The sequence below is a fragment of the Hirundo rustica genome, chromosome 2, assembly GCF_015227805.2.
Source record: "Hirundo rustica isolate bHirRus1 chromosome 2, bHirRus1.pri.v3, whole genome shotgun sequence".
NCBI lineage: Eukaryota > Metazoa > Chordata > Aves > Passeriformes > Hirundinidae > Hirundo > Hirundo rustica.
Window position 1 is genome coordinate 7,967,608 of NC_053451.1, and position 27,991 is coordinate 7,995,598.

The 27,991-nt window shown below is 35.3% G+C and overlaps 1 protein-coding gene across 3 annotated transcripts in view; it reads left to right on the forward strand.

The window, feature by feature from the left end:
• Positions 1 to 27,991, forward strand: part of GBE1 (1,4-alpha-glucan branching enzyme 1) — a 139,506-nt gene that overhangs the window by 100,626 nt on the left and 10,889 nt on the right. For all 3 annotated transcript variants that reach the window (XR_009207541.1, XM_058419287.1, XM_058419288.1), the window contains exons 13-15: positions 20,352 to 20,536; positions 21,649 to 21,777; positions 27,224 to 27,343. Coding sequence is in view for 2 of the 3 variants with exons in the window: in XM_058419287.1 (XP_058275270.1) it covers positions 20,352 to 20,536; positions 21,649 to 21,777; positions 27,224 to 27,343 (434 nt within the window). In the remaining variant the exon portion in view is untranslated. The remainder of the gene's footprint in view (positions 1 to 20,351; positions 20,537 to 21,648; positions 21,778 to 27,223; positions 27,344 to 27,991) is intronic.

Below are 27,991 nucleotides of genomic sequence, written 5' to 3' on the forward strand. Positions count from 1 at the left end.
CTTGTTTTATTGCCTCAAATACACATACCCAAAGAGCCTTAAATAGCATTTTGGGTCCTTGAGATCCTTCACAAATACTTACTGTTTTATGCCACTGTTGGGTCTTGCTTTTTATTTTACTAACAATCATTTCCTGGGTTCTGTTTTGTTTTGTTTTGTTTGAAATTGGCTTAAGCTCAAATGTATTGATTTAAATGGAGATTAATTCCTACATGAACCTCTAGCACTATTTTTCATGACTCTACCACAGTAAGACAGCTCTTAATTAAGACTCCAGAGACCAAGTTTCACTCCATGAAAAACAACTTTTGAGAAAAAAAAAATATATTTATATATATTTTAGGAAGTTATTTGAAGAAACTAGAACATTTTTTGCAATCATGAGAATGGACTGATGATGTTACTGTTTGCATTGGCATTCACTGTTTCGCTACTGTCTAATTTGTCTGTTAAGTTTCCTCTTTCCCAATTGTTAATTCATTTACACAGCAGTTTTATCCACTTTCTCTTGTCTTAGGGTTTGGGGTTTTTTTGCATGCATGCACCAAAAGAGTTTCTTGTGATAAGACCTTCTTCTTTTTTTGCCCTTAAAAGTAAAATGCTATGCATCATCCATTCCTCAGAGTATTTTAGACAGAGAAACTTAGATATTTTTTCAGTTATTTAAACTAAGGAATTTCATAACAGCAGGGTCTTGAAAAAATATTGGCAAACAAGAAAAGGAATGGTACAAAAACTGTATCAGTAGCACTCCATCAGTGTGAGAAAGGTGTGTACCATTTTCTTCAATAATATTAATTAAAAACCTAAAATAAAAATGGTGCAGCATAGCTGAATATAAGTGGGAATGTTACTTTAAACAGAATCTGAACTACTATTTTTATTGCTGCCTATTCTAGATGAAAAAGGAATTGTATCAACAACAAGGGTATTTAGCTTAAACCTAAGGGAGTTTGGTTCTCTTTGGCATTTTACATTTTGACACTTTTCTGTTCACCTTTTTATGCTTCTTACATCTGAGCACTGGTTACAGGGTGACTTTTTTGACCATCATCTAAGGGGTGGCCTTGGGACACCATATGCTCTTCAAACTCGCTCACTTCAGTCAATTCCTCTTGATAAGCAGCCTTGACTGCAGCTTTAGAAGAGGTAGTTTGAAGTCATCCTTCTTAATATGCTTACCTGGGATAGGGAACAAATGTGCTGCAAGTTCCAGCAGGTGCTTTAATTCCATGGCAGCCTGACAGAAAACAATTATGTTCACTTTAAGGTAGAAAACGAGGGTGTAATCTGAAATCTTGCCTACAGTTTCTCAGAGACTTAGTGTTAGGCCACCTACAACTTTGCCTAGTACCCCATATGAAACCCCACTCACAGCTTGAGTTGGGCAGTGGCAGTGGAAAGAATCCAAATTTATATATTGGATTTCATAAATCACTTTAACAGTCTCTTCTGCAAGGTCTAGAGGTGCAAACCGTTAATATTTATTCATTTAGAGTTGATTGAAGTAAGCTTCATTTTACACTTGCTCAAAACACATTGGAGTGACTGGGAGAAAAACAATTAAAAAGAGAGACTGGCTCATAATATAGAACTAAATCACAAACAGACCTGTCTTATCCCACCTCTCTTCATAAACTAAGTATATCCAAATATTAGGAATCTGTTGTGGGGGTTGGTTGTACAATCCCTCATTGAAAGTGTAGGGAATAAGGCACAATACATGGGTGTATGTTATTTACATACATAAATAAGATTGTTAGCAGCAGCAATCTATATGTGATGGTGCATCCTATGTGCACACTATGACCTCTCAAGGCAGAAACCTGGAAACAGAAGCCTTCATAGTAAGCAGCATCCCCAGAACTGCTTGAGAACCAACAGTTGCTGCAGCTGTGTTCATGAAGTGAAATCCAGATAGGATTTTCCAGGACTGTAAAGGGAATAGTCTTAATTGTGGTAGCTGGCACAAGTGGCACTTTGTTTTTCTCTCAGAGTAATGCTGATGTTTCATTAGTTTGTACCCACTTCTGCTGGGTATTGGCTATGACAGCATTACCAGTGAAGAGTTATGGTATATCAAGGCATTCTGACATTGTGCATCAGTTACAAAGTGTTGGGTTTTTTTTTTTTTAAGGATGGTATTGCTATTTATTTTATTTTATTTATCATTCTGCTTAGTAGCATCATTTAACTGTGGGATACTGTTGTTGAAACTTCTGCTAGTGTCTCAAGCTTTGTTCCTAGGGCTCCATCTGTTGCCTTGCATATTGTATGATTTTTACAGCTCACAGTTCAGACTTGTGACATCTCCACTATCAATGTGTGAGTGCATGCAGCCTTGTCTGCTAATATAATACTCAATGTGATGTGAGGTTTTGCTAAAAAATAATGAACAAAATTGTAAAATAAATCTTGACGTTATTATAGTTATGAGAATTCTGTTTCTGTTTGTATGACAGCCTTCATTTTTGCTTTATTGGTTTTTTTATTATTGTTTTGAAGAGCACAGAAATAGGCCTCATATATTATAATTTTATGTAACTCTACAATATATATTATAACGGTACTACTATGTGCTATAACTTCCAGCACAGGTTTTTAGAGGAATTTTTCTTTTCAGTTGTTAAAAAATGTTATTATAGAAATTATGGCAAACTCATATTATGAAAAGCTTTTTTCACAGCTGGATTTCTGACTTTACAGGGCATGGCTGTTATTCTCTCCTTTCATAGTTGTTGGTTGTTATTTTTCTCTCAACAGCTGTAAGATTCAGAATTTCTTTACAATAAATTAAAATTAAACTATTTACACATGATATTGATTGATTTTGGTTAGCTGTCTTTTATGGAAAAAAATAATTAAAGACAGATCCAAAGACTAAATTATATATTGTTTTCATTCTCTTGACCTTAAGTTCAAATAAGTTTAAAGTCAACAGATTTACCTCACTTTTAGATTTTATTGCTTTCTAAATTCAGAATGTAAGCACCATAGTAAAAGTTCTGTCTTAAAAGCACCTCTTAAATGTCTTTAAAGTTGTGTATATAAACACACAGTTTTGTACATAAGAATCTGTTTTGGTTAAACATCAGACATTGTCCAAAATTAAAATTTGATTAAAAGACAGAATATTTTTGCCTGATAGTATGAAACAATGCTGGTTTTTAAATTTGATAATATAGAGAAACATTTTTATATCTGCATATGCAAACTTTTCTATCTATGTGTGCGTAAACATTTCTTTGCTTATGATTTGTTGTTTAAGCAATTAAACATAGCCATCTTACAGTTCTTTTGCTGTGGTTAACTTTGATTCAAACAAAATGCTTTGAATATCTTCTGTTTATATACACTTGAAGTGCTCTAAACTTACAGTGACTTTAAAAACTTCATAAACTTTGATTCAATCTATGAACAATAATCATTAGTGCTTCAGAAGAGCCTTCACATTGTAAGGTACGTAAAATGCCCTTTTGAGAAGATTTTGCTCAGGCTTCTGCTTCTAGTGCTCTGTGTCCCTGTCTGAAAGACACAATGCAAAGCTGAAAGGAAATTAAAAAATATTTTCAGATTTTCAAATAAATATTAAGTTGATCTATAGATAAAAGTGAAGTCCAGCATTCAGGTCTCCATTATAATTTACTTTTTGAGAGAAAGTAGTCTTTTTTGGAGAGGTTTCTCTCTATTGCACCTCCTTCAATAAGTTTATCTAATAATATATAGCTTTCATGCAGAACTTGGCCTCTGCCATGTCACAGAGCAGATGAGTGAAGTTGGTTTCTGAGTTTATCAGTGTCACTAATGAAATGCTTACTCCAGGAGGCCACTCATTTCCTGGATGCCAGGTGTCTACAGAAGTGGTCTGCCTGATAAAAACTAAATCTGTGCAGGAACTTTGTGTTCTAAGAGCCGGAAGCGAGGGTAAGCATGCCCATTCAAGCTGGGGTAAATACAATGTGGATGTTAAAGCTTTTGTCTTTTCTCCCTATTGCTCACTGTGTTATGTGCAATTTTGATGCTGATAATTTATCAGTACTTGTTTTAAGTTACTTATTTCTGAAACTCCCAATGCTGAAACGAAGCAGCAGCAGCCTCCTGCCACACTTAGCTGTGTGTGAAGTAGCTGTAGCTTCTACTTTTTGCAGTCCGTCTGTACTCATTAGTCTGGAAAGGGCTGAGAGAAAAATGGAACTATTTTCTGCAAAGCCGTCTACCAAAGAGCAAAAAATTTCTTCTTGATTATACTTTGTAGGCTGGCTTTTGCAGAGGTAGAGAAAGGTGATCCAAATCAAGTAATTTAGCAACATCAGGCTCTAGTGAGCTGGTCTAGGAGCATGGAGAGGAGTCTGGTAATCACAAGCCTACCTTTGGTTACACACTGCTCTTTCTCAGACTGGTTTCTGTGGGCAGTGCAGAGACAAACAGAATTAAACACCACATGTTACTCAGTAAGAAGTTGTTGTATGAGACATGACTGCACAAGTGACATTTTGTATTTGTAAAGTCTGAATAATAGATCCTTAGGCATATATTCCAATATGGTTTTTAATGCATGCAGTTGAGGTAATTTGAAATGAGTTCATCTCAGTAGTGTCATTAATTCCGCAAATCAATGTAGCTTAAGCTGAGATAACACTTTGTGATGACATTGGAATAAAAAAAAAGGATGTCTTTGTCTTCAAGGGCTTATTTTCACAAGATGTTATTAGCTTAGAATCTTCTCATTGTCCTATTTTTTGAGACCATCAATCAAACGTACACAGAGGAATTTGCTAGAATAAGAATTTGAACAACTTTGTAGTTAAATTTGCTTTGATTTTCAAGAGACAAGATATTGTTTTTTCCTGAGAAGTCTGCAGAGCACAGCATATTAGCATGAGAACATATTTTTTAAATGTTCACCTGTTCTTTCTCAGGTGTCTTTTGAGCTCTTCAACTTGAAATTCTGTAGAACTGTAGAGTGTCTTAGGTTGGAAGGGAAATTATCAAAAGCTCATCTTAAACATCATCTAGTCCCAGCCATTCTGCCTTGGGTTAGGACACCTTCCACTAGACCAGGCTGGTCAGAGCCCCATTCATCCTGGCCTTGGACAATTCCAGGAATGGAGCATCCACAACTTCTCTGGACAACTTCTCCGGACAACTTCTCCATTGTCTCACCACTCACACAGCAAAAAGTTTCTTACTATTGTCTGATCTAAATACTGGTAGAATTTATAGTGGAGTAAATTAGAAAGGGAGTTTATCAACACAATAAAATTACTTTTGGCTGAAAAGAAAATGACTTTGTCAGACGGGGTTAGTTTTTGGGGTTTTCTTAGATTTTTTTTTTCTTTTCCAAATAGTACAGTTTCTTTTTTGAGTTAGGGTGCCTCATTGAACATAAACCACTACTTCTGTCTTAATCTACTACATAAAAGTACAGGGCAGAAGGAGTAACAAGACAAGTGACTAATGTTTCAAGGAGAACAGGATTATTCACAAAGCCAAAAGTACTAGTGCAGTCTCTGTACAGCCCGAAGCCTAAAACTTTGACTCAGTTGGGATAAGTATTCAGATATTTTTTCTGAAATTCAGATCAAGTCCTGCAAGCAAGGTGTTTTCATATAATATCTTCTCAAGAGAGATTTTTAGAGAGATTATATAAAAGCAATCTAGTAATCCACTCATTCTTGATTTGAGTCAATCTGTAGACTATGAAACAAGCCTCTCTCTCTTTTTTTTCTTTTTTTTCTTTTTTTTTTTTTTTCTTTTTTTTTTTTTTAATCCAGCTAACTGTTAATACAAAATACTGCAGGAAAGCCTGGATCATCTGGGTGATTGTATTACAGGTCAGCTCTTTGTACAGCTTAAGCTCACAAACTTTATGTTCATGATGGAGAAGTGTATGGTTTTATTTCAAAATATTAATGGGGAAAAAAAAAGGCTATCTGATGGAAAACATTAACCTCTGTTAACATATACTGTTGGATTGGCAGCATTCTTCTCCACAATTTATCTTGAGTTCCTAAAAACAAAAAAAAATTTGGTTTAAGCTGAGCTGTTCTTGTTTGTTTGTTTTCATGATTGGTTGTTTATTGTAGTTCGTAGTGCCTGCCATCATTTCAGCAAGTCATGACTTATGCATAATATTGCTTGAAGGGAAAAATGCAGAAGTCTGAACATGGGTGGACTTCCACAACTGACATTTTTCTTTCATCTAAGCTAATATAGACCAAGTGCCAGTTATTTATAGATACCAAAATACTATGTGAATATATATTCTATTTTCCATAAGTCTTCACTTGTGTTGCTATGCTCTTTTCCTCCTTGTGTACTATTTAGCTGCGCTTAAACAGTTTTTATGTATTTATTCTAGAATATGTGAATAGTTAATTCTTTAATGCTCTGTATTTTTCAATATGTTTTGTTTAGTCTGGAGAAAAGGAGGATTAGATGTGACCTTATCACTCTCTATAACCACCTGAGAGGAGATTGTAGCTAGGTGAGGGTTGGTCTCTTCTGCCAGGTAACAAGTAAGATAGGGTAAGAAGAAATGCTGTCAAGTTATGCCAGTGAAAATTTGGATTGAGTATTAAGAAATTTCTTTACTGAAAGGGCAGTCAGACACTGAAAGAGGCTACCCCCAACTCTGAGGTGTTTATCAGATGTTGGGGATGTGGTTTAGTGGTGGACTTTGCAGAAAACCATAATGATTCTATGACAATTCAAAGCCCACAGGCTGATAAGCATGCCAGAGTATTTGCATATTATTCTCAATAGATGTAAAGAAAACTTGTCTTATTTCTACAAATTTCCTCAGTATGTGAAATACATTGTTCTGTTTGGAGAGAGGAGGAAAAAAACCAAACCACAAAAATGCAAAACAAACAAACAACAACAACAAAGTCAATATTGCACTAAGCTTATTACAGTTCTTTCTGTGACTAGTCTTAGAAATATTGTAAGCTACTTATTAATATCCTTCTTTCCTACTTGTGGGTTGGAAAGGTGTGTCCTAATTAAATATGAAGCAGGGAGTATCTTCATTTAAAATAGTTTTTATTTTGCAGAGTTCAGCCTAGACATAATTGAAGTTCTCAGAGAAATTGTTGAAGTCTCCTTTTGTATTTAATAGTTGCTTTTATATTTGTAGTCCAGAAAGACTGTGTTTTTAGTGTATTTCTTACATGGAAGGCTATTGCTTGCTTTCTACACTGCACATAAGAATACAGAACTAAATCCATTGCTTGCCTCTGAAAACTGAAATACAGGAAGAGGCTTGTAGAAATTCATAGAACTTATCTTAATAAAGGTGCTGTGTACACATCATATTCTCTCAGTAAGTTTTTGTGGGTTTTTTCACTTTCCAGTTCATAAAGGGATGATGTTATCCATGTCTGACATACTATGAGGCTGGGCTCAGGGACATAAGAAGCTTTTACCAAGCTCCTGTTAGGTCCCTTCTCTTTTCTTCCCTGCTTCTGTTGCCATGAAGTATCAGGATTTCAAAGAATATATTGTCTTCTGCAATAAAATATTCCCATTAACTTCTAAATAAGAAAACAAGTATTGAAACAAGCTACCACTATAATGTGGCTGTGTAAAGGCATGAAATGAAACAAAACAAAATGAGTAATGACATTGGCAAATAATTTTTTTGCAGATAAAGGTGTAATTTTACTTGTTTCAGAGGATTCTTCTCCCCTTTTTTTTTTATAGATGATCCATGTAAAGCATTTATCACTTGAGCAAGTTTATTTAAAAAAAAAACCCACAAATGAAAAATCGTTACTGAGGAATTTCATATGTCCAATTCAAAATGTCTTTGTACAAGTAATCTCTAATGGTTTTTTGTCTGGGTTTTGTGTTTTGCTTTTGTCATTTTGAATTTTCATACAACATTCCTGGAGGGGGAGAGGAGAAATCATCTTAGTGCTTGGTGTTTGTACATATTTAGCTTTCCTCAAACAGTTGTAACAACACTTTTCAGACATGGAAGCAGGTTTGGATTTTTTTTCTGAGATCAAAGTTTACTTTTTCCCTGGACAAAGAAGTTTTGTCTTAAAGGCACAAAAAGCATTAAGTGCAGTATATTTTCATCTTGGCCCCTAAAAAAGCTGTATCTCTTCTTTGTGTACAATGCAGTGACAGCATGAAGTGTAGTACTTTAAATGCATTCATATTTCAGTGAATTGAAATATATGGGGTTTTTTTTGGTGGTTTTTTTTTGTGTGGGTTGTTTTTTTGTTGTTTTTTGTTGGGGTGGGGGGGGGTTTGTGTTTTTTGTGTTGTTTTTTTTTTCTTTTTATGAATGCATGCATACAGAATTAAATCCAGCAGTTATGTGAAACTTTGGGGTAGGGAAAGGAGCAATTCATATGAACATATGTTTTAGTAAAACGCTGATCAAGGAAAAAGTTAGAGGTGGCTACCTAAATCAGATTTCTTTTATTACTTTGTACACTAGTTCAGAGGTATTTATTTCAAAACTGAAAAACAAATTAAAATTTTATCATGATTTAAGCAGCCATCTTTAATACCATCGGGGAAAAATTTCTGCTCTAATTCTTATATAACAATATAAATTTGTTTTCTGCCCACTAACTTGATGTCACAAGAAAAATCTAAAATTATTAGCTAGTTATGTCTTGAAAGGCTCACAGCTTTGTTATGCCTTCAGCTGATTCACATCTTGGTGCTAATTTAAATATGTTTTGAGCATAAGATGGATACTGTCACTTTTTCCTCTGTGTATATAGCAATTTTTTGGATTTCAAAGCCAAAGGGTTAGCTGTTCTCTGTAAAGAAGGAGGCATGAGATAATGGAATCAACAGAGGGGATGGCTCATGCTGAACCTCTTTTTCTTAGAAGTTAAATCTCAAAGGTTCACAGTTCTAGACCACTCTTTTACAACTATTTATTTGTTTCCTAACCTCTTTTGAAAAAAGTTATTAAAAAAAAACAAAAACATGTGTAAGGACAGATAACCAATCTGACTTCATGATACCTTCCTTTCTCATGGGAATTACTCTGGACAAAAGTTAGCATTCTTTTTCTATGAGGACATTTGTTCAGAGTCATCCCTTTCTCAGTTGCCATCAGAACACATCATCCAAAATTCAGCTTTTTCCTCCCACCTGCACCACAGGGACATTCAGGAAAACATTGGATCACTTTCCAGTGATATCCCCCATCCTAGAGTTCTTAATGTATGGGTTGATATGTGTCTGGAGTTACTTATGTAATGTGGATATCATCAGGAATGGAGTGTGTTAGTGGGTCTTGGATTTCCCAGGTATTTGAAAAATTTTCTGTACTAAACCCTAAAAATTGGAAGGCCAAATCAAAAATCGGCAGAAGCTCTGCCTGATGATACTCTGAGTACCTCTTAAAATCTCTTTATTAAATGACATGTCATTAGGGAGCAAATGTCCATAATCTTTTCTCTAGTCTTTCTGGCTGAGGTGAGAATGATTACCTGAAGAGAGGGGAGTGGAATCATGCCACTAAATCAGGGCATATTGTGGCTCTTCTGATGTCCCTTCAAGCTGATTTTTAAGGCATATCCTCTTCAGAGGTACAGAGGAATAACTAAACATGCAGAAAGGGCTTTTTTGGCCACAACTGCTTTTTGAAAGGCTGTGGTAACATTCAGTTCCAGTCTAGTCTCTTTCTGTATTATATTTTAAATTTCACCAAACTATTGTTCTCTCAATATTGTGAGATTTATATTTTCCTGTCTCCTTACATAACAAAAACAACAACAATGATAAAAAACAAACAACAACAAAAACAAACAACGAACAAAACAAAAAAAGGTGAGCACCTTCCTGGATAACTGTGCTCAGTTCCTATAGATTTTGGTGGCTGTTTTGTAATTCACCGGCTGCTTGCAGCAAAGGTGCCATCAGTACCAATTCCCTAAAGTCCCTTTTTTATCTGAGCGATGGTTTTGCTTCAGCTTTCAAAACTGTTGCCTGCTATCTATTTTTTTTTCCTTTTTTGCTTCATTTTCTTTTCCTTTTTTTCCCCCCTTTTTCCCACTTCTCAGTTGTGCTGACCCTGGTTAATGTACAGGTGAGTCAAGACTATCTTTACACTGTGAATCCAGCCCATCTGACCACTAGGATACTGTAAAGGTCTGCCCCAGCCTGCACTGCAGTCATAGTCTCCACATGCCCACTCATACTGGAAGACCAGCAATTATTCTGGTATAACTAGTTGTAGATTAGTATTAGAAGGTGATGCTCTTCAGAGGCTGGTTCTTAATTACAGCCTTTTTTTATGCTCTTCTGATGTTAACAGCTGTAAAAGAATTTTAATAGTATACGAGCATTGTATTGCTATGATATTTTAATTTTCCTTTTTTGTTCTTATACTCTGAGATGTGACTAAAGATGGCTCAAGGATCAGGTTTAAGATGCTTAAAAAACATTTTGTGACACTTCCTTTCATATAATATGTGCATGCATAACATTCACATAAAGCAGTGTCAAATCTATGCTACATTTTAAAATCTGATGCTGTGAGTATTCCAAGAGTAAGTATTTTTGTGGAAGCAGCACATCTCAGTGATTCTAAATTAGTTCTGATTTTTAATGTTCTTCAGGTGCGCTCTGATAGACACATTCTACCTTGCAAAAAGTTCACAGTATCTCTTTGAAAACTTTGAGATTTGGTTCATAGTCTAGTAAGAGGGAGAGAGAAGACCAGAACAATTACTGCCTTGACCAGGTCAGAATTAACATCACCAGAGGTTTCTCTGATTAATGTGCCCCTTCTGTGCACTTTCATTAATAGATCTCACTTAAAGACAAGGCATTTTAATTTTCACCATACATTTTCTGTTCAAGAACAGTTATCATTAATATACAGACCAATAGTCATGAGTAGTTTAGTTGATTATCAGGCAAATGAGACTCTTCTTAAAACCTGCCCTTTTTTTATCATGACAAAGGACCAGAGACCCAGACTCATGATCTCTAACTGTTCTTTCGGAAAAAAAAAAAAAAAACCAAAAAAAAACACAAAAAAGCCTTGAAAAATTCTCTACCCATTTCCACAAAGAAGAAATCCAAAACAACAAAAAACCCCCACCACCAATACAAATAATCTTGCCTTAGATATCCTCATTATGATTGACTCTAATGAGCAGAGATCTTGCAACAAATGATCCTGTCACCATAGGTATATTATGCTAAGATTTTTGAAATATGCTAAAACCAATAAACATGATTTAGAAAAATTAATTTCAAGTGTCTGGTTAGAGTCTTACATAAACTACTTATCTTTTTTTTTTTTTTTTTTTTTTTTTTTTAATATAAGAGTATCTTAAAAAAAATCCCCCACAAAACAAAAACAGACATCAAAAAAAGCCCCAAACTGTGAAGCTAACAATTAACTAGTTAAAGGGGATGAGCAAAAGACTAAAACAATGAACACAAGAAGTCAATATGTTGATGTGGGATGTTCTTCTGACGTACACATAAATTACGTTAATACCAACATAAATATTTACCATCCACTGAGAATACTGCTTTTGAAATGCACAGCAAAGCAGCAGTATTGTTCTCTGGAATATCAGTGTATTTCAAAGCTAATTTTCATCCCAGATAAAGAGTCAAATTATTGTGAGAGGAAAAACCAGGAAATAATTTCCACTTGATAGAGTTTAAACTGGTTATGATACTAATCTCTTTATTTACTAGTAAGCAAAAGGCAAATTAATCATAATGTAAATGTACTGTTTAATTTGGCATAGGCCTAATGAGAATTTGCAACTCTTGAGGCTTCCTCTTTTCTCCTCAGGTCATTCTTCTCCAACCATTCTTCTTTAAGCTGTCTAAACTCCTGCTAGATGTTTATTTGAGCAGCCTCGTGTTTTTACCTTGAATTATTAGCTAAAAATTCCTTCCAAAACCCAGCAATCATACTGTGTTGGTTTGAGTGGAAATGCCAAAAAGCTATGCATAATGCCGTGTTGTGTTGTGTCGTTCCATATGGGGGTTGGTGGTTTTGGTATATCTCTACATAGAGCTAGGAAACACCAAACCAACATTTGTATTGGCTGCTAGACATGGCTATCATTACTGTTTCCCAAGATAATATCTTGTGCAGAGTTATTCTTACAGCTCATGCCATGCATTGATTTCACCAAAGGGTTTAGTATGAGCATTTGAAAGTAGCAGGATAAGATTGGTTTTACTTACTGCCTACACTCAGAGTTCTTTCTCTACCCGTTCAATTCTTTTTGGGAATCTCCTTATAACATTTACTTTAATAACTATAGAAAAACAGATAATTTAGCTGATATGTCTTCTCTCACAACTATTTGTGGGTTTTGTATTTATAATTTTTTCCCAGCACGTTTGAGATTTACAGATGGCTCATATTTCATTCATCCCTCAGCAGTAGCCCTGAAGCCAAAGGAGTAGTTGGCCAATCTTTTCCAGTGTCAGTCCTTGGCATTTATTTTCATCTGTTCTGTAAAGAAACCCAAACCAACACTGAAAATCCCCCACAAATCAAACTGCAAACAAAAGAACCTAAAACACTAACCTGATATGACCTTGAATCCCCAGTGGATAATTATTTAGCATCAGTCTCATACATTCTTTTCTGTGAGGTAGAAGTATAATAAAATTTTGAATGTCTTCCTGCTAAGTAGTGAAATTGAAGTAATTGTACAAAGAAAATGCACTACTGAACAGTAGGAACGCTGGATTTTGCCAGGGCTGTGCTTTTTTATCAGCTCACTAAAGTGAGTCTGTTTCTTGAAAAAAATTGAGAGCACTCTGTAAGAGAAACTTGACTTTAAAATGCTTGCAGCTCTTCCATTTTGGAAGATGTTTTGTATTGTGAGACATTGCTAATATAACATCATGCATCACAATATTCGCCTTTCTCCTTAATGATGGGTTTGGGTTTACTGACCAAGCACTATACACATTATACTGGAGGGGTGTTGTCAAACTCCATAATATTGAACAATTGGAAAACACATCTGTATGTTCTCAATCTTTATTTTCTGAGCATATTTAATTGGAAGATACAATTATGGTCAAAAACTTCTTTGATGTATGTTGCCAAGATTTTTAATTGTTCAGTTGGGAACCTAAAAGGATTTCAATGTAAAAAGTTTCTTAACTAGTATGATGTGTGGCTAATTTCAGAATAATTTTACTATTTTTTCACTTTTCAGCGTGGTAAAATTCTTGTGGTAACATTCAATATTTCCTGCATGAGAGTTCTATAAGTTGATATCAAAATTTGTGATCCTTTCTTTCTATAGACTTTTATTTTGAGAGTAGGATATTGAATTACAGTCTCCATGATGGTTTCTGAATATTCTTTTTGTTTTGTCCTAGGCCAGCTAGTTCTTAAGGAAATATCCTTATATATCCAAAGTATGGCTTCAGTTAGGTGTTAGTTACAGCTTTCAGCTGTTGTGTAGAATTGTGCATAGAAACAAATACACCACTTGACTGGGGTTTTTTAGGATTATGTTTATTTATATTTGTGTATATGCAAGTTCATAGCAGGAGACACTATAGTGACAGATTGCTTTGAAGTAGTGCCAAGTCCTGCAAACAAAATGTGGATTATACCTTCCAAATTCCCAAATCACTTATGTAACATTCAGAAAACAACTCTATTTCCTTATCTGAATTGAAGCATAACTGTTATGAGAACTTAAAAATATCATTGATTTGTTTTCTGCATCAGAGGAGTCTTAACACTGGCAGCCACAGCCTGGAGACCGAGCACATCAAGGGTGTCTGCACTCCTTTAAGAACTGTGCAACAGTGCCCAGGTACCACTTCAGGTGCTGTTTAGAGTTTTCCATTTCTTTGAGGAAAAAGTAGTGCAGCAGTATGATGCTTTGCCTTTTCAAAGACTTTTACAGTAATTACATAATTCTGTTTTTGAAAATACCTTAGTAAGTGTCCAGGTTCACTGGAAACAATGGCAGATAAGAGATGTTTAGTATTGCGAGGATCTCAATAAGGTTTTTTTCTAAAGCAAATGTTTTTAGGAAGTTTATAAACATATTCTCAGCATGGCAGGGTTGAACCAGCCTCAGGTGGAGGGCAGGAGGCAGCTGGCAGAAAGAAGCTTTAATCTCAAAGCGGTGATATGTGAGTCTAGGAAGAATCTTGGGAATGTACTCCTTTGAGGACATTAGGTAAGAAGAGGTTTAGAGGTGCAGCCAGAAGTATATTCTCATGGCTGAATTTGTACTGTTTCAAAAAAACCCCAGGGTTTCTCACAATGCACTTTCTGTTTGATTACTGATTTCTATTTTAGAATGCCTTTCCCCCCCCACCCCCCAACTTTGTTTAAAGCTTATTCCAAATTTTCCCATTTTGTGCTGTAAACAAAGGCGTCGTTATTTAAGTAGTTAGATTCGTTCCTGTAACAAGAACAGAATAGTACTGAATTTTATTTTTTTATTTACTTTAACTTTCCTATGTATCAAACACTATGTAAGTGGACTTTTTCTTCTGATTACGTTTTTTTTTTTCCCCTGATTCTTTGTATGCTCTTTCAAAATTAGACAGTGAAATTCGTACTGGCACCAGCAAGTAAACTGCTATTTGTTGGATATCCCAAGGCAAATGGATTGATGCCTTTCTTGGACCTCCTTCTTTACCAGCCTTGTCCTAAATTCATTTTGTAAGCCCATTAACCTGTCAGTTGTGGTACCCATTAATAATTGGCAGTGCACCAGAGTGAAAGATCTAGCTAGGATTTCTCTGACTGCACCTTCTGTTAAAACAAACAAACAAAAAATCTTGATATAGATTTATATTTTTCTGTTAGATTTGAGGCAGTTTTGTCCATTTTGTTGTGGGTTTTTTTTAACCTTTGCAATGTGGTCTGCAACATTTCTGTTCTTAAATATTTTAGTGAGCTCTTGGAAGTGGTTGACCAAATAACATATACTGCATCATGTTCACGTAGAGCCTGGTGGAAATGTCACAGTATCAAAGTCAGTCTCTTGTTTTTACCAGGATGCAGCTAATAGGAAACAGCAAAATGGGAACTGTTTCAGTGTAAAAGCACCACAAAGAGTTTAATTGCCACTTTATTTTTTAAATACTGGATGAAGGCATTGAGTAAGTTGTAAGTCAGAAATATATTATTCTACACTGGCACACAAGGGCTGAAATGTAAACTTTCAGGCCTGAAAGTTTCTAGAGTAGATTAATAAAATAATTATTCTCTCAAGATCCCTTCTAGCCTAGGTAACTTCTTGTGAAACTTGGTGGGGTTTGGGGGGGGGTTTTTTGGTTGGTTTTTTGTTTGTTTGTTTGTTTGTTTGTTTCCTCCTTAGTGTCTGTTAGTGGGAACTGCAGCAACCCTTGCTCTGCTCAGTAAACATTGAAGGGAAAACTTCCATCAGCCCTTAGGAACTGAATACTGTTTTCAGTGAGGCCACTGATATTTTATTGAATGCTCCTTTGATAGTACACTACAAATAAGAAAATGAAAGAATAATTTATTCCAGATGAATTGTTCATTTTGGGGGTTTTTTTTGGCTTTTTTTATTTTTTTTTCCTGTGTAAATATATTTCTGCTAAATACCAGCATGTGAGCGTAACCATCATATGATGTACTTCTGTTGAAAAGTAAAGTAGATCATAGTAAGCAATGCTATGGCCTGTTTCCTATGCCTGTTTCCTATGCCTGTGCCTATGCAAGAAATCTTTTCAGACATCCAGCCCTTCCGAATAGAGGTGCAGACAGAGTTGGTGCTTCTGAGGAGAATTCTTTATTTCTTGCTGTTTGGTGTGGGGGGGGTTTCTGTAATTTTTCTGGCAAAAGAGAGATCTGGGTTTGAAATATGAGAACTGAACAGTGCCATTTAATATGGTTGGCAGTTTGTCAGAACAAATGGAATATTATCTCCTTTAAGAACCAGGAACTGTTTTATCAGTGTTATAAAAATGTGTGGTACAATAGCTCCCAACCTTTAAACATTGGTATGAAATGAGTGAAGGCAGAGCAACCTTTGATGGGAAGTGGGAATTCCTTGAACAGTAACTGTATCCCTGTACAGAGTACTGTGTCCCTATGTGATTTAGGGGAAGCATTTTAAGGACTCAATCCTTCCCCATGTCTTGGATACATTGGAGGCATCCTTGTGTTTCCTCGTGACTGTATCACCCCAGAGGAGACGCATACTTTGATCCTTAAATACAGGGAATATTAAGTGTTCTCTCCCTTCTCCCCTGAGAGACATGGAAGATCCAAGCTGCAAAACAAATATGGTGTTTATCCCGATTTTTGTCTTTCATAACTGAGGAGGAGACAATATTTTCAGAAAATGGGAGAAAAATACATTTTTTTCACAGAACTGTCTTTACCAATTGCCCTCTCAACCATTATCTCACACTGGAGATTTCCTCTAGCCTGTGTTTTATGTAGAAGTTAAAATGTAATTGATTGCCTGAATTGATTTTGTTAGTCTTTTCTGACTCAATATGTCATTAAATACCAATGCTAGAGGATTAAAAAAATATGAAGGTCTTCATGTCATCTAACCCAGGTGTTTCAGGAGTCCATTTGGAATTTCACTTTATTTTATTTTTGCATGGATTTCAAGACTATAGGAATGTTTGCAGCGAGGCAATGCTGTCTCATTCAGAGGCAGTATCATGTTTATTCTTTGGGTTTGGTGGTAATGAATGTTAACAAGATTTGGTACAAATATGAGTGAATACAGAGTATCAGAATTACGTAACACCCAAGAGCTTTACAACTTGGGAAAATGAAGATCCGTTGTTTGAAATGTTTATTGTTTGAAATAATGAAAATACCATATGCTATCTAGATCTGATTCACATTGATTCTCTTTATAGCCTGCAGATTGTTGCACGGTCATCATTGTTCACAAAGGTAGTGAAGTCAAATTCAAAGCAGTTGCAACTCCTGGATGACTTTATTATCTGTAAATTGGTGTAACTCCACATACTTTGACAGATGTACTTTAAGGTGGAACTGTTGGAATTTTGTCCCAACGTGTCCAGTCTGCAGCTCATCAGCTTTAAATAGGATCTTTTTGTAGTGTTTTAGAACATTTAAAACCTTGTTTAGCCTTATACACCTAATTAAACTTTTTACCTTTGTTGTATAAAATAAACTACTTGTTTTAACTGCTTTTGAAGTATTTAGTGTCATACGTAATTCAAAATGCAAGCAACTCCTAATAACATCTCTTGAAACTGCCTGCTCCATCTTTTAAATATCCCTTCAGTTCTGCTTAGGCTTATTCTTTGAGAGAGAATTGCTACTAAATTTGTCTAAAGAAGAGAGATCAAGAAAACTTTAATGGCCTGTGCAGCTCAACTTCAAAAGAATCCGCAGCAGCCTAATTACTTTGTGGTGTAAATGCATTTCTAGCCTCATAAACAAGGGTGGCATAAATTTTCATTATGGTAGTAGAAAGTTAATTTATTTGTTGGAATTGTGATCTTGAAATCCTGTACATAATAAAGTTCTCCAGTGTGCGCAATATGCAGGAAATTGCAAACTTCAATTAATACCTAGATAAAATTAGCATGCATTGCACTTCAAGGATTTGTCTTTATTTTGTTTCTCTAATCAAAACTTCAGTTAATTTCAGCTTTGTTCTCTCCCTCCCCCACATTAGTTCCATTGTCTTGATTTGCATCATTTGTGGCAGCTGCCTTCTTATCAATCTGTAGTTTAGACCTTTACATCAAACAGTAAATTAATTAGAGGAGAAGAAATCCTAGTTGTACTTCTTGATAATTGTGGAAGTCTCTAAGCATAGAAGTGAATGTTGCTGATTCACTTCAGAGACGAGAAGTATAAATGTATGGGGAAGGAAGGAGGCAGATCATGCTTCACATTTAGTGAACCAGTAGTTATCTCTAGAAGTAAGTGTTGGTCACTTACCTGTGCCTTTCCTTTCCTAGTCCCTCCTGTCATTTGTTATGAAGTTAAACTAGGAAAAAAAATAGCAGTTAAAAAAAGTAGTATTAGATGATGCTGGCTTCTTTTAATAGGATGCATGGCCTTAATGCATCACAAGATGCAGATACATCCTAAAACTTAATTTCTTTTCCTTATACTACAGTTTAAAAACATAACCAAAACTACTTGAATTCATTCTGGTACAATTTATGAACTATTTTTCTTTCCATAAAGAGAAATCAAGTGACCCTTCTACAGTCAAGCAACTAGTACAAAAGGCTCAGGAGCATATTCTCCAGAAGATGCTCATAGGCTGTTGAAGTACATGCAGAGTTTAGACCTTGGCTAGTGTTTTTGACAACAGAAAGTATCTTAGTGTTTCGTCAAATTGCTGCACTGTGCTAAGCTCCCTTTTTTTCTTAATAGCCATTAGTAATGGTTATTTAGGTTGATGGTTAATTAGGAAATTAAGACCACTTCTAGTATTTTGCTGCAATTACATTGTTCCTTTTTAAAAAACCAAGACAACAAAGCAGCATTGGATCCACACTAGTTACTGTGAGGGGGGAGATAGGCAAAGCAAGTGGAGGTGAGGGAGTCATTATGCATCATAACCCTAAAGGAAGTCTGCTCTACTTACAGTGAAATAATCTATGGAAATTATGGGCTAGTTCAGCCTAATTATTTGCTATCTTCTATTGCTTATTTTCCCACATTTTTGTTTCTTTCTTGAACAAATAGGTATGGTTTCCTTGCCTATCAATTCAAGAGATGTGCCATCTCTGACTTTCTGATGTTTTTTGCTGTCTTTAGCTGAGCTATCTCATGCAGTTCATCTCTTCAATAGTGTGCAGATCACGAAAGAAAGTAATACCTTGCCTAGCTCTTCAGGGAATATTGAATTTGGTTAGATACAGTGTCTGTTTTGTAGCAATATCTTTCCTCATTTCCCAAACCGTATTGTTAGCACAGTTTAAGAGCTCAGTCCAACATTATTCCAAGGTCATTTTGAAAGTCCTGCTGTGATTCTGATTCTTTTATATTTGTCTCCAGTTTTGAGCTGAATATGAAATTTAGTAGTTTATCTTTTGAATAGGAAATTTAATTTACAACTTGTCAGTTCGTTTACAAAGTGGATACCACTCTGAAAGATTCTCCTAAATATATATGAGGCTTTTCTCTTTTTCCTCTGTTCATTTCTTTGTTCCTGTGAAGCAGGGAATTACAGAAATCATTTCACAAATCGAAGTGCATAGTTATCCCTCCTGCCTGCATCCTCCAGGCATTCAAGGCAGTGCAGGCTGGGTGGGACAGCAGATGGGTGGTGGATGCACATGCAGGGCATCCAGCCTGGAATTTCTTGCCTTCTCCTGGCATCCCTGCCCTTTGTCAGCCCACAAAGTGCCAGTTCTTTGACAAAACTTGAGTAACAGTTTGTGGAAATGTGAGGATCCTTTTACTATTCTTTTTTTGTTTGTTTGTTTTCATAGAGAACCTCTTAAATTTCACCATATTATTTTCCATACATATTTCCAGGTATGTTTTTGTTTCTGTTTTATGGTGAGTAGGCGTTGTGTAATATCTGAAATGTTGGTCATGAATCAGCTGTCATGGGCTTTGAAACGAGGGTTTAACTTGCAAGGTACTTGATACCCTTTAATCCTGTGTCAAATGAATAGTCTAAAATGACAGAGAATCTGCAGGATAATAGGTTATAGCATGAGTTAGAATTAACTGCATTTGGAGTTGTCTCAAACTGAATAATGACAATATATAAACAAGGAAACTTTGGATACATTACAGTCATTCAAAATACTGAGTCCCAAATGAGGTCTTGCTTTGACTCTTTGGCTTTGACAGCTGAGATTTGCTTTGGAGATTCTACATAAGAGAAGCTAAACTTTATCTTGACTAAATGTCAATCTTTTTCCCTCTTTTTGAATATGATCCAAGATCAAATGCACCTATTCTTTGTCTTCAAAGAATTTTGCTTAGTAGTTTTTTGGGCTAGATGATCTGGGTGAGACTGGCAGACTTGTGAAGATACTGCTATAGAAAACCAAATTGAGATATAATAGCACTTACACACACAAAAAAAGTTTTGGGAAATTTTTAAGCATGGCATGATAACATGGAGTTCATAATTTGTCTCTCTATATTTCCTCTGGAGTCCAGATATTTCCTCTGGATATTTTGCTCTTGTAGTTTCAGTGGCCAAACAAGCCTGCTAACACAAATGGAAGTTCTGAAAGATATGTTAATAAATGAAAGACATAATAATAAAATTACTGGTTTATATATGGAAGCGGATTCTTTGGAATTTAAAACTTGTAGAAAGGAAATACACAATATCTTTTGCCTTTGCAGGCTTAATATATTCTTAGCATGTGATTTCACAGATCCTTAATATTTTTAAATGCAGGTAATGAATTTGGACATCCAGAATGGCTTGACTTCCCCAGAATAGGGAATAATGAGAGCTACCACTATGCCAGAAGACAGTTTAATCTTACTGAGGATGATCTTCTTCGCTATAAATTCCTAAATGCCTTTGATAGAGATATGAATAAATTGGAGGAAAGATTTGGCTGGCTTGCATCTCCCCAGGTAAGCTGTATATACAGAATGATAATTTTTAGTCACCAGTTGGGTACATGTGTAGAGTAACAACATTTTCAAATTTGCATGCTGAAATTTCAAACAGTACTTTATTACGCGCTCTGTAATGCCTCACCATATATTTCAAGTTGTCAAAACATGGCACTGAAATATCTTCCACAGATAATAGAAACCTGAAACAGTCTCCTTTTAGCTTCATAACAAAGACCTTTCCTATTATTTTCCTGTATTTTTATTTAGTAACTGTGGGTTGGTTAAAGCAGACTATAAAATTGTCCATAATCCAATCGAAGGATTGCTTTGAAAAAGTATAAGTTGTTCTGACATTACACTTTATAAAAATAATTACTCCATTTCTGAGGAAAAACTTTCAGCAGAGTCTAGTGTAAGTTACAGTCTCCTAGTCCTTGACCTGCTGCTTCTGCATTTGCATTTTTTACAGTGGTATCACACTAGTTTTTATGAAAGAAGATCAATTATTATAATTTCTCCATGATTAATTATTTCATACTAGTCCACTTTAAAGAATAATCCACTTCAAAGTTGGGGGTTTTTTAATTGATGTCTAGTTATTTATTAATGGCATTAGCAAATAAAACAAAGCTGGTATGTGCAGACATTTATTGTGGCTAATTGAAGCTGGTTTTCACACAGATTTCTAAAAAACAAACAAAAAAACCAGATTGAGTGCTTCATTTTCTGAATTAATAAATGTGATGCAGATCCCCATAAAAGATAGGCTGAAGATTCCATTTGACTAAAGGAATCCATTTTTTACTAAGGGAAAGTGTGATGAAAAGCCCATGTTACCAATCTTTGAATAAGAATTTTTCAAGTGCTCTATGCTGAACAGGCTTCTACCTCTATAATTTTACATTGCCTTGTAAAAAGTCAGCTACAGTTTAGTAATCAAAAACTTTATATGACATTTCATAGATAAAATTTGAGTTTGCATGTTAATGTCTTTATTTCTGTTACTTGAATATTTGCCTGTATTACTTGAAAGGAGGTACGGAAGCAGTGGGGGTTTTCTTGGTTTTGTTAATTCAGTTAGAAATGAAATATTTTTAAAGCATTGATTTTTTTTCTTTTCCCCCTAGGCCTATGTGAGTGAAAAGCATGAATCCAATAAGGTTATAGCATTTGAGAGAGCAGGTCTTATTTTTATTTTTAACTTCCACCCATACCAAAGTTATGTGGACTACAGAGTGGGTATTGAGACTCCAGGAAAATATCCTTTTCTTTGCGGTTCTGTTTGTGAGGAAGTTTTAGAAATTGAAAGCTGATTTTGTGTCTTTTTTCCCTAATATGAATTCAACCTCTAGTATAAAGGTAAGAAATCACTTACTTGTCACCAGTATAATATTGCTTCAATTCTTTGTGTACAGCAAAAAAAAAAAATCTATAAATTCGTCTTCTTCATAAGAAATAATTTTGTAGAAAGCAAAAGTAAAAAAAAAAAAAAAAAAAAAAAAAAAAAGCAATTTAAAGACTTGTGAAGCTGTTCCTTGGAATTCTCTTGAGGAATGAAAAAGCAAGTAACTCCACTTGTTTAATACATGACAGAAAGCCACCACAGTGGGATGATGCTGCCTGGAGTCACGCAGGAAAGTGCATTAGTGCAAACCTTCATTAGGAAGTTTGTATTTGTACATCTCTACTTTAAAACTAGGTGAACTGAGAACGTGCTCTTAGATCAGCTGAGCAGTAAATGATTACTCAAGTGGTTTTTCATTTGTGTCCAAAATCTTAGCAACTCCAAAAATTAATGCTGATTTTCTGGAGGGATTTTAGTTGCCCACATTCATGCTTCTTACAAGTCCTTTGACAAACACAGCCTAGTGACTCTTGCTGTGTCAGTTCAGAGTACAACAGTTCCAGTTTTAGCCTGCTCTTTATTGCTCAGCCATTCAGGGTGATTCTGTGTTTCAGTTGCTTTAGTTCAATCATGGAATTTCCTGTCGTGAGAATCCCAGAGCTGCACACAGTACTTTGTGGGAGGGGGAGCTCACCAGAGAAGAGTAGAGGAGCTATTTAATATCTAGAGGAATTTCCTTATCTATTTTCTTTAAATACTTTTGGTTGTTTTAATGTTGGCTAAGGTTTCCTTCCTAACTCTTCTCCTGCAATTAGAACCATGAATTTTATCTATAGGTTTTTAATATAACCTTTTAACCTAAGACCTCAATAAAAGAGCTCCTATTATTAGGACATATGGTGACATGATATTAAATCCTCAGAACAAGTTCTCCACCTGAAAAGGAATTATTTATTGATCCCTTTGAAACTTAGATGCAAAGGTGAATTACCTAAAAGTCAAAGTTTGTTGTTAGTGAGTTTGTTTCTTTTAATAAATTAATGTGTTTTTAATTTGATACCCTTTGCTGTTATAAGCTGGAAGAGACAAATTGCTATAATATATTGATCTAATGGTTTTTAATTAGACATTTTTATTAACTTTATTGGAAATTGTGGGAAATAGGATGATCCTTTTAATACTTAGGTTTAAGTTTGTTTTGTGGATTGAACTAGGCAAATGACTGCATCTAATACTTGTCATTAAATTTGCGTTTATTAAGTGGATGGCTTTGGTCTGTCTGTATATTATAGTGATATGTATCTTTAAGCTGGTTTTATATACAGCTTCTCAGATATGTTACCTGGTATGTTGAAAGGTACAGAGTTTCCTGCCTGGCCTGCATTTTTGTTGGCAGTCCTCCATTCTGAACTCACTGAAAATGTCATTCTTCTTTTAACTGTTCTGTATTCGTGGGCTGTTGGCATAACAACCCTAATTCTACTTTTGTAAGAGAAGATGTAGTCAGTAGACATTACAGTTCTCCTGGTCCCACCTGGTTTGGAAAGTCTTTCTGTGGACATTTAGCTAGTCAAGGTCTATCTGAAAAGTCACAGTCAATTTGTGCATTGTTTCTCCTTCCTCCTTATACTTCAGTCTCCTCTCTTGACTTACTTTCCTTGACATTGGGTTGCTCTGTTCTATGATTTCTTCTCCTAAGATGCTGTACCTTGGTGTGAAGTATTCAAGACACAAAACCTTAATTTTTCATGTGAGCATGGGAGTCCATGAATGTTGAGCAGTATGAATTGCTGCTAGCTTATCTCTGTATTTTGACATTTCGTGTTGTCATGAAAATGTCATGGGAAAGAGTGTTTTCTTTGTTTTACATATTGTATCAAGGCATTGTAGTCCCAGAGCTTTCAGGCACATATGATTCTTGGGGCCGTCCTGTGCTGGACTAGGAACTGAACTTGGATCCTAGTGGCTCTCTTCCAACTCAGGATATTCTGTGATTTGAGGCCAGAGTTGTCCATAAGCAAATAGCTAGATTCGACCTGAGGAATCACAAATATTGTCATCAAAATGCTGCAAAAACATACTCTTTTTTTTTTTTTTTTTTTAAATCCCCACATTAATTCGGGCTCTCTGACATTTACAACATGCTGCTAGAACTTCTAATGAGCAAGGTCATTTAGATGAGCCACGGGTGTTTGATGGCTGAAGGCAAAGACGCTGCTTTGAAGTGCGGTTGTGTAACTGTCCCTGCCTGGTAGAATTCTGGCACGTTGAGACAAAGGATTTAATTTAGGAACAGTCAAATGCTAAATTCCATCAAGGTAATAGATACTTAAGGTTAATAGGTGTGAATAAGAAGTACAGCATGCTAATGTGGGAATGCCTCTTTGATCTGCATGGGAGAAGACAGAGGTTTTTGCAGCACTGTGAATCTGCAAGAATAAGAGTGGCATATATTGCCCAATTTTTGAATCATTATGTGAAGGAAAAAGAAAAACATTTCTGTGCTTATGCTGGAATTTTACTTCATAAATTATGCTCTTTCAGAAGCCTTTTCATGAGAAAGGCAGCTTGAACTAATAAATTATTTCTGCCTAATTTGCTTCAGTTTTGAGGTAGATGAGCAATCAACATCTTGGTCAGCCATCTCTAGTTTTCTGATTGTCGATAAAACTTTGAGTGCTAATGGGGAAACCATTCATAAGTTTACAATTTTATGTTTTTAATACTGCCTAGGCCTTTCTGTGGGATAGTGCTTGGATTCCAAAGACAATGAAAATTCAATATGGAAACCTTTCCTCTATTCAAAAGGAACATGGTTGAAAGGATGGAGAAAGAACAGCCTTAAAGATTTCAGAAATTATTCCTTTTCCTTCCTTGAGATTCCACATTTGATTTTGTTTAATAAATTTTCATCTGTGTTGGAAGTCTCATTAAAATTAAGCTATATGTAAATATTGCCACCCTGCCCCCCCCCCTTTTTTTAATGAGGTTTGTTATCTTAGCTCAAAATTAAACCTGCATTCTATGTTTGTAATCAGCAACCAACGTGAATTGACATATCTGTAAATTTACATGTGGTTTAGACAAAAATCATATTTGGCAGAAGCAAAAAGGGACAGTACCCCCTCCCCCTTAGTACCTGTGCATGTGTTGAGTGTTTAACTGGCTTCAAGTGCCATTGAAATATCCTGAGCTGAATTTTATCAGGTCAAGGTGTTTAACTTCATTACAAAATTTAGCCAAATACTCTCTATAGGATTTTTGTCACTTCTAGGTTGAATCCTTAGTCTTCAAAATTAGCTGTGTGTGGAGAGGAGCAAAAGTGAAAATTTCTCCTCCATCTTGAAATTAGTTATGCTAGTTTTTTTCAGTGAAATTCAAGAATTATTAAAAGCAAAATGGCCTAACCACTGAAGATTCTATCAGCACCACAAGCACTACTTGGTTTCTTTTATCAGTAGTAAGTATTGGAACAAAATACAGTTTATCCTATTTTATGATTGGGATTGTCTTTGGAAATGTGTCATTAAACATGCAGAAGATTAAATTTTAAAAAATGTGTAAATATGTATTTCAAAACTTTACAAAGGCATAGAAATTCAGTAATTAATGTGGTAGATAATGTGTCAGTTTTTTCCATTTTTAGCTCTATCTATACAAGGGCTCTTTGCTTTTGCTGCCCTCCTCCCTTGTACTAGGTGGGAAATTTAGTTGGAACACCAAACAACAGAAGTCAGGTTCGTTTTTTTTTTTTTTTTCCCCAGTGAGAATACAGGCTAGTGCTTCCAACATTGTTACAGGAACAAAACAGACCTCACTGCATTTAAAAAAACAAACTTCTATTATGTATTTAATTAAAATGCACATCTGTTGTTTAATGTTTTTGTGAAAGTAATCTTCAGAAAACTAGATGCTTGTGAAGTTCTGAAATGTGAAAACTGATTTTTTTGTGAGGCTTTAGGGTGGAAGGTAAATGCACGTTTACCGAACTAGTTATTTTTTCCCATACAAATACCTAATCTGTGAAGATCTTAAATTCTTTTGTGACCCCATTATTCAGGATCCGGTTAACAGTATTTACACAAAATATGCTATACATGTGTGCAGACATGGTGATATTAACTTCAGCAGTGCTCTCTGGCATTACAGACATGATTTTATGAATTGTTTTTAAAACAGCATAGCCATAACAATGGCATTTGCTGTAAATAGTTTTGAGGGAATCATTAAGCATGCCAGGGCTTTCAATAAAATTGATAACTTACTAAATTTAATGTATAGTGCAGATCACTGAAGCAAGGTGTGAAATGCTTGATGGAGGCATTCTCCTGCCATGTTAATAAAATATGTAGTGGAATAATTACAGACATTGCTGCTGCTGAAAGGATGCTGAAGAGAGTGACTGGATCTTGTAGTTTGTGGCTTTGCATGTTGCACATGACAACAAATGAATGGTAATTTGATTTGTGTTTATAAAAGAAAGAAGGAGAGAGGTGTGTTTGGTGTGCACATGAAAACCTTTGAGGACTAAAGCTGGCAAAATTTTTGCGGGGGGGTTTGGGGTTTTTTTTTGTTTGTTTGTTTTTGTTTTGTTTTGTTTTTTTTAATGAAGAAAGATAATAAACATGAAGATTTTGCTGGAGAATGGCATGATCTTTGGGCACTTGCCCTGTAGAACTCAACAAGTAACTTGGCAGTTTTGGACCATTCTCTCATTTTGCTGCAAACACTTGTGGGGAGGGGATTAGTTACCACTTTGTGATTTGGGAGCCGATCGACAGCTTTGCTGTTTTCTTTATGTGCGTTTACTTTTCTTCATTGCAATCTCCTAGACTGAAGTGTCTCAGAGTAAATTTGTGGTTACTTCTATGATGTCATGCTTCAGCCTTCCTTGTCACCAGATGTTTCAGTCAGTAAGGCTGAAATTTCCGACCTCATCTCATGGAGTTGTGTAAAGAGACTTGAAAACAATTCTGTTTATACCACAGTCCTCCAGGTTTTGAACAGGCCTGTTTTCAAAAGCTTGAGCAAACATAGAAGCCTAAGAACCGTTTAAGAACCACTGACTTTTTTGAGAGAGTGTTGCATCACTCAACCCTAATTCTAATAAATGCAAGCTCTAGGAAATTAAGATTCTTCCACGGCTTAGAATAGAGGGAGCAGATAGTGGATTATAGAGCATTGTTATTTCCCTCTCTTTTGCACTCTTTTCTTAGATTTTATTATGATTTTTTCTTTATGTTGAATATATAGCGTGCTTCCATTACTATATTATTTCCATTATTAGTTCTAGATTTTTGCTTTGATTTCTTTTCTTTATAAGAAGAAATTGGCATAGTCCCTTAACGGCTGCCTTTAAGTATAAAATCCTTCTGGATTCTGATGCTGGAGAATATGGAGGGCATCAAAGGCTGGACCACAATACAGAGTACTTCTCTGAAGAATATTCTCACAATTATCGACCTAATTCAATTATGGTAAGTAAATTGTTTGGGGGTTTGTTTGTTTGTTTTAATTTTATTTTCATCTGTGTAAGTTTTGCAATTCTTTGGACAAATATGGAGTCTCTTCTAGTATTTGGGAGAAGCGGGTATTTTTAATTTATTTTCTGAAATTAACCTTTGCCTAAATACAGTATAGATGACATTATAATTTGATTATAATGATAATGTTAACTGATTTTTCTCTTTCAACCTTACTTTTATATCTCCATGCATTTTGCAGTGTCTGGCACACAGTGTTTCTTGCCAACATGCATGAAAACCTACCAATACCCTTTTGAGTTGCTATCCATGATATTATAATTTGCTATATTTTCATGTCAAGAAACTGCATCTTCATGCATGCTTTGTTTAAAGCTCTGCAGAAACTGAATTTTCCTTTGCTGTTTTAAAATTGTGTGCTTAACTCTACAAACGTGAATTAGAGTCAATCACATGCTTACCGACTGGAATTTTCCTCCTCAGTTTACAGAAAAACTTTGCAAACTAGAGCAGGACTTCTCTGTTCACATCAAGAATTTCAAAACTTACAGTCCTAAAGTGGTGTGAATAATGGATAAAGAGTTTCCCACAAATTACCTGAGATGAACTGGGAGACATATCCTGGCCTACAATTTCTCTTAG